Below are 18,104 nucleotides of genomic sequence, written 5' to 3' on the forward strand. Positions count from 1 at the left end.
GGGAAAAGGAGGAAATTTATTATTTCTATGAGGAGTCAAATACTTGCTTTTGTGAGGAACCAAATCTCCAAGCAACATTGGTAGATGAGAAAGAAGAAAAAAACAAAAGAACCTGTTGGCACACCTACATTCAAGGTATCTATTATGTGACAGTAGCAACCTCAAGTGGAGAAAAAGGAGAATTCTGTTTGAAAGCAGTAAATATATGCAGGATAAACTAGGCTAGCCCACTCTTAACCATACTAGAATATTATGTATGGAAATGATCCAGTTGAGGATTTCACTGATTGTGTCTTCATTTGGACTGGGTGGTCGTTGCAGGGTCTGGGTGGTAAGTAGGTCATTGACCCTCTTGTTAGTTTTACTGAATTAAATCAAAACTAAAATTAAAATTAAAAACGATAAAAAGTTTCTAGTTAACCTCAAGAGCTATACAAAATGATTTGAAAAATTTGTACATGCCCTTTGAGTGTCTTTACAATCCTGATGTACTTCATAATTGCAGCATTTTTTTTGGTTTTTGTTATTTTATTAACCACATGGTTTTTTACATTTTCCCCCTACAGGTTAGGGAAAATTCCAGTAAATATATATGAAGACTACCAGAAAAACTGCTCCCTGGAAACAGAAAAATTGCTGGAAGGTACAGCAAGTGACTCATTGCAGTTTAAATATGGAATGTAATATTTATATTTAATACATAATAGTGGGGGGGGGTTAAATTCTTTTACTAGGAATTTTGATCATTGTGTGTCAATAAATCTTCTTACTCGTTTCATATTAGGCATTCTTTTTGTATACTCTCTCTCTCTCTCCCACATGTACGCACTTGTCCCATTGATGTATGAGTACTGGAATCCTAGTAGCATTAAATTCTCTAGGATGACTTTGTGGCCACTGGAGAACACATACAGACACCTACTCTGCAGCATGCTTGTAAGGCATCTGTCCTCCCAAAAGGAAATGTGAAGGAGGCATGTCTAAACTATGAGGGAATGGGACAGGATTACCCAACTCAGAATGTTAAGTGTTGTCATGCTCTTATTGCAATGTGGGGCTGAGCACGTATTATCAAGAATGATTCTTTCAAGAACACTTTTTTCTCAATGTTGGCTTCACCTTCATTTTCAGGAGATTGAAATAATATTTATTGTGACATCATGTACCAAAATATTTCCACAAATTAACCTTTCATGACCTTGCTAGCTTACTTGCTCTCAGGTGTGCAGTTCCATGTGCCACTTGGGGAAACTACAGCTTTCTTTTCTTTCTGATCAGATGTCGACATCTTTGGAATTCGCATTATATTCACTTTTCAGAATTGGGTGCTCTCTCTTCCTATTACTGACACTAGTGTTAATTTCTTTGTAAGATTTCTTAAATCTTACAAAGAAATTTGGCTGAAATGTGGCAATTCACAGTAAGCTTCTCATCTTTGCCTTTGAATGCAGTGCATCATTCTCAAGCTGTACTGAAAGTTTTCAATGAATATTAGCCAGCTTTGAATCTTGTTTCATAGATGTAAGGAGGAAAGAATTATGAAATGATTCTGCAAAATTGACACCAATCCACATTATTTTACATAAGAAACCTAAATTCCGGATCAGATTTGGGGTATTCCTATTGTACAGTATGTGGAGTAATACTTATATATTTATACACACATGCGCCCATCATTGAAAGGCAAGCACTTATTTGATATGTTGTACTTTCTTGGTGTATTTTCTTCCTGGAATCCTGTGAAATGGATGGTTGCGAATCCATACTTGCACAGTCCTTTTGACTTCATTCCAGAAATGTTCAATTGAATTGAGATCAGAATGTTCCTAGAAAAATACCTTTGAGTTATTCGGTCATTAACAGGTGTTGCTCTTTTACAACAACATTCAGATATCCTATGGCCATATTCCTGTACAAAGGATCTGCTTTCTCATTTTTGCTATTCATGTATGCTACCATTGCATGTGATTTAAAAAAGTAACATTGGAGTAGCAAGTCGTTTGTTGTTTTCTATGTTATGCTATGTTATTTTGTTGTTTAGTTACTGCAGAGGTGGATTATAACACTCCTTTCTGTGTTGTGCTATCATCATCAGCCATTTTCAATCCACTGCAGGATAAAGCCCTCTCCAGCAACTTTCCAGTTCCTTCTGTTTTGTGCAATGGCTATCCATTTACTCATGAATTTCAAATGTCCATCTCCGTTGTTGTCTTCCAGGTTTTCTTCTAGCTCCTTTTGGGTGCCATTCTGATATTTTCTTAGTCCATCTGTCATCATGTCTTTGAGCTGTGTCCTGCCCAAAACAATTTTAGTTCTTTAGTTTTGATAAGAATGTCCTTTACTTGAGTTTGCTGCCTAATCCATGTGTTTCTCTCCTTATCTAACAGTCTGATTCCCAATATAATTCATTCCATTATTCACTGTGCAGTTCTCAGCTTCTCTTCCATTCTTTTGATGCGTGCCCAAGTTTCACTTCCATAAATCATGGTGGGGAGTATACATTGGTTCATTATTTTACGTTTCAGACAAATTGGGATATTACTCCTCAATATGTGACTATATTTCCTGAATGCTATCCATCCAAAATTTATTCTTCTCTTGACTTCCAACCATTTATCATTATTACAGCTATTGACTTGTCCCAGATAAGTATATGACTCCAACTTTTCAATTACTGCTCCTTATCCTCTACAATCATTATATCCCTTTCTGTGGCATACTTTTTCATCATTACTTTTGTTTTAGCCATATTCATCTTTAGTCCAAAATCCTTACTAACTCTGCATAACTGATTCAGAATTTCCTCTAATTCTTTGGGATCGTGGCTTATGAGCACAATGTCATCTGCATATCATAAATGGTTTAGGTACTCTACATTCACATTGGCTCCTTTCTGTGATCAGTCTAATCTTCTGAGGCACCTCCATAGCCAGGTGGGTAAGAGCAGCAATGTGTGGCACATGCTTCTTGATTAGACCGGGGTTCAAGCCCATGACCACCAAATACGGAGGATGCGGAAAGGTCAGGGAATGACCACCACTTATCCCCGGAGTAATATGGCCTTAGTTGCTAATGCTCCTAAAAAACTAAACAACAACAACAACATAATCTTCTGAAAGCTTCCTCCAGGGCAGCAGTAAACAACTTCAGAGAGGTATTGTGTCTCCTTGTCGAACTCCTTTCTCAATTTTAAATTTACTACTGTCTTTGTCTAGTCTAATAAAGGAGGTAGCATTCTCATATATTTTCTTCAAACTCATAATATATGGGGTATGTATGCCTTGTCTTTCCAGTGCTTGAAACATTGCCTTATGCTGTATGGAGTGAAATGCCTTTTCATAATCCTCAAATGCAAGGCATAATGGTGTTTTATATTCATTTGCTTTCTCCATTAGCTGTGGTATTACATGAAGGTGATCTATAGTTGTGAATCCTGTCCTAAAGCCAGCTTGCTCTTTCGGTTGATTCTAATCAAGTATTCTTTCTAATCTGTTAGTAAAAACCCTTGTAGGCGCCTCCGTAGTCAGGTGGGAAGGAGCAGCAGTGCGTAGCACACGCTTCTTAATTAGACCGGGGTTCGAGCCCGTCACCACCAAATACGAAGGATGCGGAAAGGTCACGAAATGACCACCGCATATCCCGGAGCAATATGGCCTTAGTTGCTAATGCTCCTAAAAATCAAATAACAAACAAACAAACAAAAACCCTTGTGAACAACTTGTAGATGTGGGATAACAAGCTAATTGGGCTATAATTTCCAATTTCTGATTTATCTCCTTTCTTATCCAGCAAAACTATGATTGCATTATTCCACTCCTTAGGCATCACGCCTTTTCTAATGCATTTTGTGAAGAGTCTTGCCAGTTTCTGTGTCATGTCTCTTCCTTCCAATTTTAACAGCTCTACAGTAACTTCATCTTTCCCCGGGGTGTTCTGATTCTTCAGTTTCTTCAACGTATGCTCTACCTCATCAGGAAGGATATCAGGTATGTCATTTGTGTTACTAATTTGTGATCCATCTTTCCCACTGCTGGCATTATTTCCTCGCTTCTTACATGATTCTTTAAAGTAGTCTTCTGCTATTTGAATTATGCCTTCTCTGCTATTTAAAAGTATACCATTGCTATTCTTCAGTTTCAGTATCATTTGTCTTTGTGTTACTGCTCGTGGCTGCTGATTTAATTCCTTTGTTTTCCCTTAATGCTTGTTCTACTTTTCTTGTGTTAAATCTTATGCCCTCTCTGAGTCTCTTTCTAATGGCTTTGCATAACTCAGTGTACTCAATTTTCTCCTTGTCAGTGTTTATCTTGCGCTTCATTTGTCATCTTCGGTTCATCATAACAAGCGTTTCTTGACTAATTTTTTCTTCTTTGGATTTCTTTTTACCTATAGGTTTCTTGGGCTTTATCACTTTCAGAAAATTGTAGTATTTCTCGTCGATATCTTGATCCTGAGCAGTCTGCAGAAACTCAAACGTGTTCTTGTTTTCCAGTACATACTGCTTTTCTCCTCTTCTGTTATCTCAATGACCTTCGTATTATTTACTCATGTCAGTTTTTTCATTTCTTTTCTTGCATCTAGGGTGCATCTTACCATTCTGTGATCACTTCTAACATTATCTTGTTCGGGACAGTGACATCATTCACAATATCTCTAACATGCTGGTATAATCACTTAGTTTATTTTAAAAAGTTTTTCACTATTGTGAGTTTCCCTCCCACGTATTCCAATCAATCTGGGGAAGATTAAAGTCAGCCAAAATAAGACATTCACACTTGCTTGCCCATTCCATCTGCTGTAAAGACTCTAGTCATGTTCTTCACAACCTTCTGCTCAGTAGATTACTCCCACTCTCGGTGTTCCTTTGCTTTCAATTAACTCACACCACACAAATTCTATACTGACAGCCCTAACTTCAGACTCGGCACAAGCTGTTTTTGCACTCAGGCTACTTTTGATAAGAAACACGACACCCACCACCCCTTCTATCTTCTCTATCTTTCCCAAATACATTATACATACCATAATGGAACTCATCATCACCAATTTTGGGGTGTCACAACGTTTTGTTAGTCCTATTATATCAGCATTAGTTGTTCTAACCAGGAGTTAAAATTCAGCCATTCTATTGACAACACTACTGACATTACTGTAGAAAAAGTTGAGACTAAGTAATCTATTATTTACTACCCTGACACACCCCTTTAAGTTATTTAGGTTTGTATCCCAAGCTATATCTTCTCTCTCTTTTGAAACATTGATACCCTCAGAAGATATTATTAATATTGGCTGTTTTGGCAACAAACAAGAATTCATGAGTTGAGTGTAAGCATTAATTTCACCCATATCATCAGATAAATGTGGATATGAATTACTCTTCCCGCCCACTGACTAGCAATTTCCCTCAAACCTTAGGGTATCCTCAGTGATACTGGCAAAAGTCCTTGCACCACATTTGTTCAAATGAATACAATCTCTACAGATTAGATTCACTCTTGGTGGTCAAGCATCCTCGGCAACTCCGCACTGCCAACCTTCCAAAGAACCTTTATCACTGCATCCGAAGCTACCTTTAACTCCTTACTGCTCAAAGGGAACCTAAATGTTAGGAGACCCCCACAAATAAAAAACAGAGAACAACAATCCACCAAATAGAGCAAATAAAGAACCTGGGGATTGTCCTGGACAGGAACCTGACATTCATTCTCCACTTAAAATACATCCAAATGAAGATCCGAAATTACATGGCCATGGTCAATAGAATCACCCGAAGAGACCGGGGTCTTAAACACCACACACACACACACACACTGTCCTTGCTCTATAAGGCTGCCTTTATGCCAATCGTAGACAATCGTAAAGCAATAACAGCAACAAATAGAAAGAAACTTGACACGATAAACATGATTAAACATGACACAATACAGTGCTCCATACTGCTGACTATATCCAGGGGGTACTGCACAGTCAGAACCCACGCCCTACATGTGCTGGCCGGTGCCTTCCCCCTTTACCTGGAGATTATCCAGACAGGCTTAACGTATAACCTCACAAAAGGCAGAACAGTAGCCTTGCCTATACCACGGACCCAACAAACACCCTCATGATGGAGAAAAGACAACTTGATACTCATCTGATGTGGATATGGCAAGACTGCTGGACCAATTTCACCAAGGTAAACATCACTAGGAAATTTATATGCAATGTCAAAAGGACCTACCCAAAGTTGCCACACTGGTTTTTCTCAGTTCTACATGCTACCTTCCTGCTAACAGGACACGGACCCATTAGAGAGAAACTCTCCATCCTAGGCATCACTAACAACCCACTATGTCAATATGGACTCTGTGAAAGATGGGAGCACCTAATGTACAGATGCAAACTGTACGAAGATATCAGATGCCAACTAATAACAAAAAATATATTATCTGCCGCTAGACCAAGAACATCGCATCCTGAGCAATGAAAGGCACTACAATGCCTTCAAGATATTTGCCCACAGTCTCTTCGAGAGACGAAAAACTTCCCGCTCAACTAAGACATAATTCTGATGCCAGATGTCGCTTCAGTAGCATCTGAGGTATACATCCACCCACGACCAAACCAACCCTGACAACAAAACTGATAGTACAACCTGGACGCGACCTGTATGCCAGGAATGATGTCTTCACCAGATACGACACTTACCTGATCTGGACTCTGCACCAACCTTGACAACCTGCAGCTCTCCTGCCAGCGCCATCTGGTGATCTGTATCACGCTCCCTTGTGTGGTATCCGTAACCTCTCACCCCCGGCAGGGGAGGAGAGGAGTTCTGTTCCCCCTTCTTCTTCTGGTGAGGCATGGACCTGCCTCAATGACTGATTGGAGTTGCCTTCCCTAACTTCCCTATACTTCTGTCTTTTCCCACAGCCTTCAATCAACTCCCTCCCCCACTCTATCTATATGCGAGCGAATGCCCCACACATCTAAATTTAAACATGTCAAATTAACCACGATCACCTGTTTTTGGCTTTTCCAACTTCAGCGTACCCCTACGTTTTTTTTTTTTTAGGCCCTAGCCACTGAAATCTCAGGAAACTAGGTGACAGGGCCTGCCAATGTAAAAATTTCAAACTACTGGGTACCTCGTCAGCCTCCACGAGGCCAAGTGTGGTCAATGTTGGGCCCCAGCAAGGGTCTAGCAATTCCTACTAGCTACAAATGCAGGGCACACTATTAAAATTTCCCCATTAGAGCCTTGCAGATTCCCTCAAGTGTCAAGATAATCCACAAGGCTTTCAGCATATAGCACCTCTTGTCATGCCCGGACAGAATTGCAAACACATACACATTCTGAACTAACTCTCTGCATTTTTTCAGCATAGTCCTATATTTCTCTAAAAGGAAGGGGTTAAATCAGATTGGTCTACTTGATATCAATGGTTCGACTGTTGATGATCCTGCTCAGATAGCAAACAAACTGAATGAGTATTTGCATATACAGTGGATTCCGGTTATTTGGGCCACCAGTTAATCGGGGCAGCCGTTTATTTGGGGCAAATCTTAAAAAACAGAAACCACCAATCAAGAAAATAGCTAGGATTTACTTCGCTTAATTGGGACAGCATGCCGTTTAATCGAGGCAGGAGACCACAGCACTGGAGATTACCCTACGATTGTCTCTGACGGTACCACGTGGTTTGGTTGAAATTCTGGAGGTCACAACCATAAAACAATAAAAACAATTAGCAGTCACCTCTTTATTGGGCTTTTCTGTTAGTGAAATCTATCATAAACGGACAGTAAACTCAATCTTACTGAATTTGCGATAACACCGACAGCTGGAATTCTGTGGGTTATTATGGTGAAATGTGTTTACACTTCCATGAAATCTTCAATCATATAAAAAAATTAATTTTCAGCTCTTCTCTTCATTCCTATTTTTAAAGCTCTGTAACTTGTTACTCCATTCTCACTTGCGCATATTGTGTTACTTGCAATTTGTGTGTGCCGTGTTTTTTTGTTATTGATTGCTTATCTTTTTACTGTTTTAAATTTTAACCCCAACCCACAAATGTCAGTGAACAGAAATGTCAACTAGTTTAGTTAGTATGTAGATATTACAGTACGTATTAAGTATTCCGATTATCACGTATATTCTTCCGAATTTCACGTATCATTTAATTTTTTAATTGGTAAGGTAATAAAGGGTAAATTTGTGCTTAATATATCTTTGCTTTTATAGCCTGTGGATAATATTCCTCCTATTTTCGCTAATTAGAATCGCTGTTTAATAGAATTAAAATTCAATTCACAAACGTGATCACAATGACCGGTGCTTACTGCACATCGTATAGTGAACGGTACTTTACTATGGTGACTCCATCGTAACGTGATTTGATTGTACAGTGAACCAATTGTAAAGGGTGGGTACATTGTATTTTTAACTATTTACGTGAAACTTCAGATAATTGGGGCAGCCGCTTAATTGGGCCAAAATGCACTAGTCCCGATGTGTCCCAAATAACCGGAATGGACTGTACATTCACACATGAGGAGTTGAGGAAGGAAAATGCCAGAAGATTATCAAATTGTAGCATGGTGCTTAATGATTTTTTAATAACTAAGAGCAAAGTGGAGGAGAATTTGTTGAAGTTAAATACAACTGGGGTGGATGGGATCTATCCAGTTATATTAAAGGAGGCGGCAAAGGAACTAAGCAAACCCTTAGCCATAATTATGAGAGCATCCTTGGACTCAGGCAGGGCCGCCACAAGTGGGTAGGCGAAGTAAGCGTCGCTGACATGTCCAAGTTGGACCCCTGTTTAACGAACTTCTTTATAGAAATTTTTTCTATATAGCAATTTTTTTAAATTCCCCTTGGTAATTGCATTTAAAATAGTTTCAGTAAAATGAAGACTACTTTCATTATAACCAACGGATTATGAGAGACTTTACTGGGAATGCACTGTTTGCACCTCTGGCCTTCAAGCAATTGAGTCAGTTAGTGCTGTTGCTAAACACTAATTGTGAAATGCTTTCAACTGTTGTGTGCCACTGAAGTAAAAAAAAAAGGATTTTGAAGCGTGTTTATACACATTGGCTATCTTTGGTTAATTGTTCTTGTTTGTATTCTGGCATGACCACCAAATCATATGGCGCAAGGAAGCCTGGGGCTTATGCTGCACCAGCTAAAACAAAAAAAAATTCCTGAGTTACCCTGAGAGAGAGAGAGAGAGAGAGAGAGAGAGAGTGAGTTAGAAGTAGAACTGAATCACCAAGAAAGAGAAGAATGATGTGAGCCCTGGGGTTAAAAACCCCGTCCACTCAAAGAGCGCGTGCTACTGCACTCACGATCCTGACCACTCGGCTATGTCTAGACTAGTAGAAAAGTGGCATCTTTTAACAGGTCTATTTAAATTTATTTGGATAGCCTATTTAAAGAAAGGGTTTAGAGGAGGAGAGAAAAGCAATATGAGCACTTTCCAAAGTTATCAAAGTTATCAACACACTCACTAGTGGGTGGCACTAACTCATCTTCAAATCCAGTTCATGATCCAAAAATTTTGAAAGAAGACAAATTCATGAACTCAAGAAAAAGAACTTTGTGTGCAAATTTATTTTACCAACAGTTTTCTAATCTTCCATTTTGGAAATTGATTACCATAGCAGATTAAACCATAAGGATGATATTGATTTAGTCATAGACATGACTAATCAGTATTGTAACAGTTGTGGAGAGTTTAAAACGAGGGGGGGGGGAGAAGAATCTGTTATTTCATTAACAAGTTAGAAGGTCACTTCACTCCTCTCTGACTTGTATCACGCGAACCTCAAATATACGTTTTTATATTTTAATTTTTTAATGGAGGGAACCCCCCACACCCCTTCTAATAATCAAAAGATGTACAAAAATTATATCATTTTATTATCTAAAAACAAATTAATAAAAACCATCATTTATATATTTGATTATAAACATTTCTTGTCCAAGTTTTTTGTTTTTTTATTGTTTTGTTAATTTTTTTTCCATTAATACAAAAAGATTTTTAGCTGCCTTCACCCTGCTTAATGCAATATACAATTGTCCATGTGAAAATCATGGTGAGGTTAAGTCAACACCAACCTTAGATAATGTTTGACCTTGACTTTTGTTTATTGTCATACTAAAAGCTTTATTAAAAAATTAAGTTATATTCTGTTTCATTTGAATACATATGAATTTGTGGTATATATGCTTTCAATCCAGCTCTGTCACCTGTGATGTGTTCACTAACCAAACATTTCTTCCTTATTTCCACTACACGTACCCTTGGAAATTCCACTTTTTATATCTAAGTTTCTTAAAACCATAACAATTGTGTTTACCTTTAAAAGTATGCCTTCTCTGCTATTTATAAGTACTGGAAAATTAATGGAGGCACTGGTTAAAGAAGCACTGCAGAATCATCTAGACAAGACTTCAGTTATAGCTCAGACACAGCATGGTTTTGTTAAGGGGAAGTCTTGCCTGACCAATTTGGATACTATGATGCAGTCACAAAAGAACTGGATGCAGGCAATAACTTTGATATTATATACTTGGATCTTAGAAAGGCTTTTGATACTATTGCACATGGAAGACTGCTGCACAAATTGGAGAAGTGTGGCATTGGAGGCAAATTGCTGCTATGGATAAAGGGGTGGTTGAAGGGGAGAAGACAGAAAGTGGTAATCAATGGACACTGCTCATCGTGGACTAATGTTATTAGTGGAGTCCCTCAGGGTTCAGTATTGAGTCCATTATTGTTTTCTGTATTTATAAATGATATTGATGATGGTATATCAAGTTAATGTCCAAGTTTGCAGACGATACGAAGGTTGGCAGGGTTGTCAAGGGCACTACTGACACTATGCTACTGCAACAGGATCTGGAAAGGTTGAGCAGATGGGCTGAAAGGTGGCAAATGAAGTTTAACATTGACAAATGTAAAGTACTACATATGGGAAACAGCAACCCCAGAGCAACGTATCAACTCTGTGGTACTACACTGACAGTGGTAGAGAATGAAAGGGACCTGGGGTAGTTGTGCAGGCAGATATGAAGTTTTCTGAGCAGTGCAGACGGGTGCAAGAGTAGCTCATGGTGTATTGTCGATGATATATAGGAATTTCTAGCAGGGATAAGGAGGTGATTATTCCCTTGTATAAGGCAATGGTCAGACCACATCAAGAGTACTGTATACAGGTCTGGAGGCCTCATTTCAAGAAGGATGTAGAAATGCTGGAATGTGTACAGAGAAGGGCAACAAGATTAGTGAATGGAGCAAAGGGGTGCTCTTACGAAGAAAGGCTTAAGTTTTGCAAATTACAGTGTCTGGAGACTAGGCACCGGCGAGGTGATCTGATAGAGGTGTATAAAGCCTTGAATGGTTTGAGCATGCTCAATGCTGATGGGATTTTTCCTCTTGCTCAGAATAATCACCTGAGAGGGCATAAATTCAAATTGAGAAAGGACAGATGTAGGATAGACGTGAGGAAATTTGCCTTTAGCCAGCGGGTGGTTGGTTGGTGGAATAGACTTCCATCCCTTGTCGTGGAAGTTGATAGCCTAAATAAGTTTAAGGCTCAGCTGGACAGGTATTTCGAACGAACAGAGGGGTGAAGTGGAAGTGGTTATTTTTTATTTATTTATTTATTTATTTTTATTTATTTTTTTTTTGGCTGATGCTGCATAAGCTTGCTTTCTTGCATCAAATGCCTCTACTAATGCTAATGCTAATTTCCACTACACGTACCCTTGGAAATTCCACTTTTTATATCTAAGTTTCTTAAAACCATAACAATTGTGTTTACCTTTAAAAGTATGCCTTCTCTGCTATTTATAAGTACAGCCATCAGTATTCATGATCAGCTTCATGACCAGTTTCATGATCAGCCATTTTCAATTCACTGTAGCATGAAGGCTTTTCCAGCAACTTTACTACCCCAGACTCATGAATTTCATCTGTCCATCTCCGTCATTGTCTTCCAGGTTTCTTTTAGCTCCTCTTGGGTACCATTCTGCTATTTTCTTAGTCCATCTGTCATCATGTCTTTGAGCTATGTGTCCTGCCCAAGACCATTTTAGTTCTTTAGTTTTCATAAGGATGTCCTTTACTTGAGTTTGCTGCCTAATCCACATGTTTCTCTTCTTATCTAACAGTCTGATTCCAAATATAATTCGTTCCATTCTTCACTGTACAGTTCTCAGCTTCTCTTCCTTTCTTTTGGTGAGTGCCCAAGTTTCACTTCTATAAGTCATGGTGGGGAGTATACATTGGTTCATTATTTTATGTTTCAGACAAATTGGAATATTGCTCCTCAGTATGTGACTATATTCCTGAATGCTATCCATCCAAAATTTATCCTTCTCTTGACTTCCAGCCATTTATCATTATTACAACTAATGACTTGTCCCAGATAAGTATATGACTCCACCTTTTCACTTACTACTCCTTCAATCATTATATACTTTCTGTGGCATACTTGTTCATCGTTACTTTTGTTTTAGCCATATTCATCTTAAGTCCGAAATCCTTACTAACTCTGCATAACAGATTCAGATTTTCCTCTAATACTTTCGGATCATGGCTTATGACCACAATGTCATCTGCAAATTGTAAATGGTTTAGGTACTCTCCATTCATATCGACTCCTTTCTGCGACCATTGTAATCTTATGAAACCTTCCTCAAGGGCAGCAGTAAACAGCTTCAGAGATATTGTGTCTCCTTGTCGAATTCCTTTCTCAATTTTAAATTTGCTACTGTCTTTGTCTAGTCTAATAAAGGAGGTAGGGTTCTCATATATTTTCTTCAAAATCATAATATATGGGGTATGTATGCCTTGTCTTTCCAGTGTCCGAAACATTGCCTTATGCTGTATGGAGTCAAATGCCTTTTAATAATCCACAAATGCCAGGCATAATGGTGTTTTATATTCATTTGCTTTCTCCATTAGCTGTGATATTATGTGAAGGTGATCCATAGTTGAGAATTCTGTCTTAAAGCCAGCTTGCTCTTTCAGTTGATTCTAACCAAGTGTCCTTTCTAATCTGTTAGTAATAACCCTTGTGAACAACTTGTAGATATGGGATAACAAGATAATTAGTCTATAATTTCCAATTTCTGATTTATCTCCTTTCTTATGCGGTGAAACTATGATTGCATTATTCCACTCCTTAGGCATTTTCTAATGCATTTTGTGATTATTCTTGCCAGTATTTGTGTCATGTCTCTTCCTCCCAATTTTAACAACTCTACAGTAACTTCATCTACCCCCGGAGCTTTCTGATTCTTCATTTTCTTCAAAATGCATGTTCTCCTTCATCAGGAAGGATATCAGGTATGTTGTATGTGTTATTAATTTGCAATCCATCTTCCCCACTGCTGGCACCATTCCCTCGCTCCTTGTAATTCCCTATAATAGTCTTCTGTTTTTGAATTATGCCTTCTCGGCTATTTATAAGTACAACCATCAGTATTCTTCAGTTTCAGTATCATTTGTCTTTCTGTATTGGTGCTCATGGCTGCTGATTTAAGTCCTTTGTTTTCTCTTAATGCTTGTTCTACTTTTCTTGTATTAAATCTTCTTATGTCCTCTCTGAGTCTCTTTCTAATGGCTTTGCATAACTCATTATACTCAATTTTCTCCTTGTCAGTGTTTATCTTGCTCTTCACTTGTCATCTTCTGTTCATCATGACAAGAGTTTCTTGACTATTTTTTTTCTTCTTTGGATTTCTTTTTACCTATAGGTTTCTTGGGCTTTATCACTTTCAGAAAGTTGTAATATTCCTCATTGATATCTTTGTCCTGAGCAGTCTGCAGAAACTCAAATGTGTTCTTATTTTCCAGTACATACTGCTTTTTCTCCTCTTCTGTTATCTCAGAGACCTTTGTATTATTTATTCAAATCAGTTTTTTCCTTTCTTTTCTTACATCTCTATCAAGTGTGCATCTTACCATTCTGTGATTACTTCCAACATTTACCTTGTTCAGGATGGTAACATCATTCACGATATATCTTCTGTTAGTGAGGATGAAATCGATTTCATTAGTTGTTAATCCATTTGGGCTCTTCCATGTCCACTTTCTGTTCACCCTTTTCTTGAAAAAAGTGTTCATTACCGACACTCCTTGAGATTCTGCAAATTCCACAAGTCTTTCACCTCTTTCTTTTCTTTCACCAATTCCAAAATTTCCTTTAGTTCCCGTTTCTGTGCTGTTTTGTCTCTTTTCAACTTGAAGTCCCCCATAATGATGATAGTGTAGTGGGTTTTCTGCTTATCCAGAAGACTCTATTTCGGTGTACATTTCTTGAACCTCTTCATCATCATGGCTCGATGTTGGTGCATAAATCATTATAACCTTTAGCGTGTACCTCTTAGAAATCCTGAGTAGTAGTCTTGACACCCTTGGTGATGTACTTTTGAATTCCAAAATGATGTTTTTTACATCTTTATGGACCAGAAAGCCAACTCCACCTTTGCTCCTTTCACTGTTTCCATTGGTGTACAGCAGATTTCCACTTGATAAAGTTATAAGTGATTCATTTCTTCTTCGTGTTTCAGCCAAACCAATGATATTCCAATTCACATTTTCTAATTTCTTTTCCAGCTCTAATATCCTGTCTTCACCGATGAGCAATCTTACATTGTAACAGGCCAAGTTCAATTTCCATGCATGGCAGCCTGATCATACCCAGAGATTCTTAGAACCCTCTGCTTCCACTCTGATCCTCTCGCTGCCGTAAGAGGGGAATGAAAGCTGCTGGGGTCTGAGGGCCATTTGTTTCGCTGTGATGTCATGTGTTGGAGGGTTTGGTCTTTTCTTCTTCATGTCAACCAAGTGTCTTGAAGAGAACCACTCTATATGTTTGTTACCACCTTGATGAGGGCTCATCAAGCTCTCAGCTGCCCAGCTCAGTGACAGAGCTCACTCCTGTGCATCAGACAGAACAGAGGCAATTTCCAAGGCAGAATCCGCTGGTCCCATAGGAAGTAGTTATTGTTGGTGACTCTATTGTCAGGGAGACAGGGAATATACTATGCAAGAAGGATAGGTGGAACAGGACCAGGGTATGTCTGCCAGGGGCAAAAGTTGATGAAATTGTAGAGCAGATATCATCTTTTAATGGCATAAAAGGTGATGTTTTTGTACACATTGGAACTAATGACATCAAGAGTAAGATATCTGCAGATTTACTCAACAAGTACAGGTGAATGTTGAAAAAGAGTCATGAGTTAGAGTGGAATGTGAAAGTGTCTGCAATTCTGCCCAGACACGATAGGAGGGAGTATATAATAAGAGCCTTGTCGATCAATTCGGCCCTGCAGAGATTGCGCAAGGCTCAAGGGGTAGAATTTTTTTCAGCCTGGTCTATGCTTGATGACAGGAGAGAATGCTTCTACAAGGATGGGGTACACTTAAATAGAAAGGGTGCAAGAATGTTTCTGATGCTATCGAGGCGCTGTTGGGTGGGTCAGAAAACTGCTAGTGTGGGGGGATACACAGACTAAAAGGTTAACAGTGGCCACAGGCAGAGTATACTTGCATGTACACCAATGCTAGGACTATAGTTAATAAATTTGATGAGCTTGAAGAGCTAGTCAAGACATCAAAGGTAGATATTGTTGGGATATCAGAGATAAGGTGTCACACAGATATAGGCAGGGCAGATTTGGAATTTGGGGAGTACAATGTGTACAGGTTGGATAGACAGGACAGGAAGGGAGGAGGGGTTATGCTGTGTTAGTTAAGAAACACATAAAATCTATGGAAATGCATCCAATTGATATTGGTGGACAATGCAGTGTTGAGTCTGTTTGGTGTGAAATAAGCACTGGGAAAGGAAAAATGAGAATAGGTGTGTGTGTTATAGGCCTAATGAATCTGATGAGTATAATGAGCAATTGTGCAACCCGAGAGAGTAATTCTCTTGATCTGATTATCAGCAGTGATTATTCATGGTTTTAGAATTTGCAGATAAAGAAACCACTGGGTGACAGTTATCACAATGTACTGATGTGGGAATTACTTAAAGATGTAACTACCATCAAGGCTAAAGAGAAGGCTTTTTGCTTTTGTAAAGGTGACTGCAGAGGTCTCAGACAGATTTTAAATTCTGTTCTGTGGGATCAACTGATGATGTTATCAATGTTGAATTCTAAATGGGAAGCCTTCAGGGATTTAATTTTGAAGGCTACTAGGCTTTTCATTCCAACTAAGAAATATTGTTCAAGGTTTAGGCCTAAATTGATGTCAGATGAATTAATGAGGCTCGTCGCAGAGAAGAAGAATGTATGAGATGCATATAAAGTATCAGGTGACACAGAAGCCTATGGCAGGTATAAACTAATCTGTAATCAAGTCACAAAGGAGGTTAGGCAGGTGAAGGCAGATTAAAAGAAATCTTTGGCAAAGGATGCAAAGAAAAACAACAAAAAACAGTTTATATAAGTTCTTTACTTATGTAAACTCTAGAAGTAAAGGGATGAATCAGATTGGACCACTTAACATAGATGGGTTGGCTATTGATGATCATGCTCAGGTAGCTGACGAACTGAATGAGTATTTTTTGCATCTACATTCACACATGAGGAGTTATTCAATGAAGGGAGTTACAAAAGTATATCAAATGCTAACAGGGAGCTAAATGATTTTGTAATAACTGAGAGCAAAGTGGAGGAGAAATTGTTGAAGTTAAACATAAGAAAAGCACCTGGGGTGGACGGAATCTATACAGTTATATTAAAGGAGGCAGCAAAGGAAGTAAGCAAACCCTTAGCCATAATTATAAGAGCTTCCTTGGACTCAGGGGAGATCCCCATGGACTGGAGGTGTGTAAATGTATCTCCTTGTGTCAAAAGGTGACACAAGTAACTACAGACCTGTTAGTTTAACTTATGTTCCGGGGAAAATAATGGAATTACTTTTTAAAGAAGCATTGCAGGATCATCCAGAAAAGACTGCAGTAATAGTTAAGACACAGCATGTGTTTGTTAAAAGGAGGTCTTGTCTGACCAATTTGATTGAGTACTGTGATGTGGTCAGAAAGGAACTGAATGCCAAAAATAATTTTGATATATACTTGGATTTCAGGAAAGCTTTTGATACTGTTACACATGGAAGACTGCCGTACAAATTGGAGAGGTATGTCATTAAGGGTAAGTTGCTACAATGGATAAAGGGATGGTTCAGTGGGAGAAGACAGAAAATGGTAATCAATGGACACTTCTCTTTGTTGACAAATGTTATTAGTGTAGTTCTCCAGGGTTCGGAGTGGGGCCCATTGTGCTACTCCAACTGGATCTATATAAGTTGGGAAAATGGGCTGAGAAGCGGCAACTGAAGTTTAACAACTGCATATGGGTAGCAATAACCGAAGAGAAACGTACGAACTGTTTGGTACTACACTCAGGGAAGTGGAAAGTGAAAAAGACCAGGGGGTAATTGTGCAGTCAAATATGAAGTTTGCTGAGCAGTGCAGAGGGGCTACCAGGGCAGGTCTTGGAGTCTTATCAATGATAGATAGGAATTTTGCTAGCAGGGACAGGGAGGTGATTATCCCGTTATACAAGGCAATGATCAGGCCACACCTGGAGTACTGTGTACTGGTCTGGAGGCCTAATTTTAGGAAGGATGTAGAGTTGCTAGCACAAGTACAAAGAAGGGCAACAAGATTGGAGAGTAGAACAAAGGGGTGTTCTTACCAAGAAAGGTGAAAGTTCTGCAAATTGCAGTGACTGGAGAGTAGTCAACTGCACGGTGATCTGATTGAGGTGTATATGTCCTTGAATGGGTTGAGCAAGCTGAATGCTGATGGGATTCTTCCTCTTGCTCAGACTAAGAACCTGAGGGGATCCACTTGACTGGGGTGTCACTTGAATATCAGTTCCATCAGTGTTTTAGACTCCCAGGTATAAAGTACAGCTTTTCTGGCATATCTGAGAGAATGTCTGTGACAACCTCAAAGACCAAATCGTAGCTCTCACTAACCATCTCAACCATTTTGAGGTGTATAAAGCATTGAATGGGTTGAGCAAGCTGAATGCTGATGGGATTCTCAGATTCTGATCCTCTTGCTCAGACATAAAACCCTGA

At 38.8% G+C, this 18,104-nt stretch overlaps 1 protein-coding gene across 1 annotated transcript in view; it reads left to right on the forward strand.

Moving 5' to 3' along the window:
- LOC150087268 (Fanconi anemia group A protein-like) overlaps nucleotides 1–18,104 on the forward strand; it is a 202,739-nt gene that overhangs the window by 8,071 nt on the left and 176,564 nt on the right. The window contains exon 2 of the mRNA XM_090372428.1: nucleotides 567–643. Within this exon, the coding sequence (XP_090228554.1) occupies nucleotides 567–643 (77 nt within the window). The remainder of the gene's footprint in view (nucleotides 1–566; nucleotides 644–18,104) is intronic.

Source organism: Mastigoproctus giganteus, chromosome 4 (genome assembly GCF_048544385.1).
Source record: "Mastigoproctus giganteus isolate SK-2022 chromosome 4, ASM4854438v1, whole genome shotgun sequence".
NCBI classification, from domain to species: domain Eukaryota; kingdom Metazoa; phylum Arthropoda; class Arachnida; order Uropygi; family Thelyphonidae; genus Mastigoproctus; species Mastigoproctus giganteus.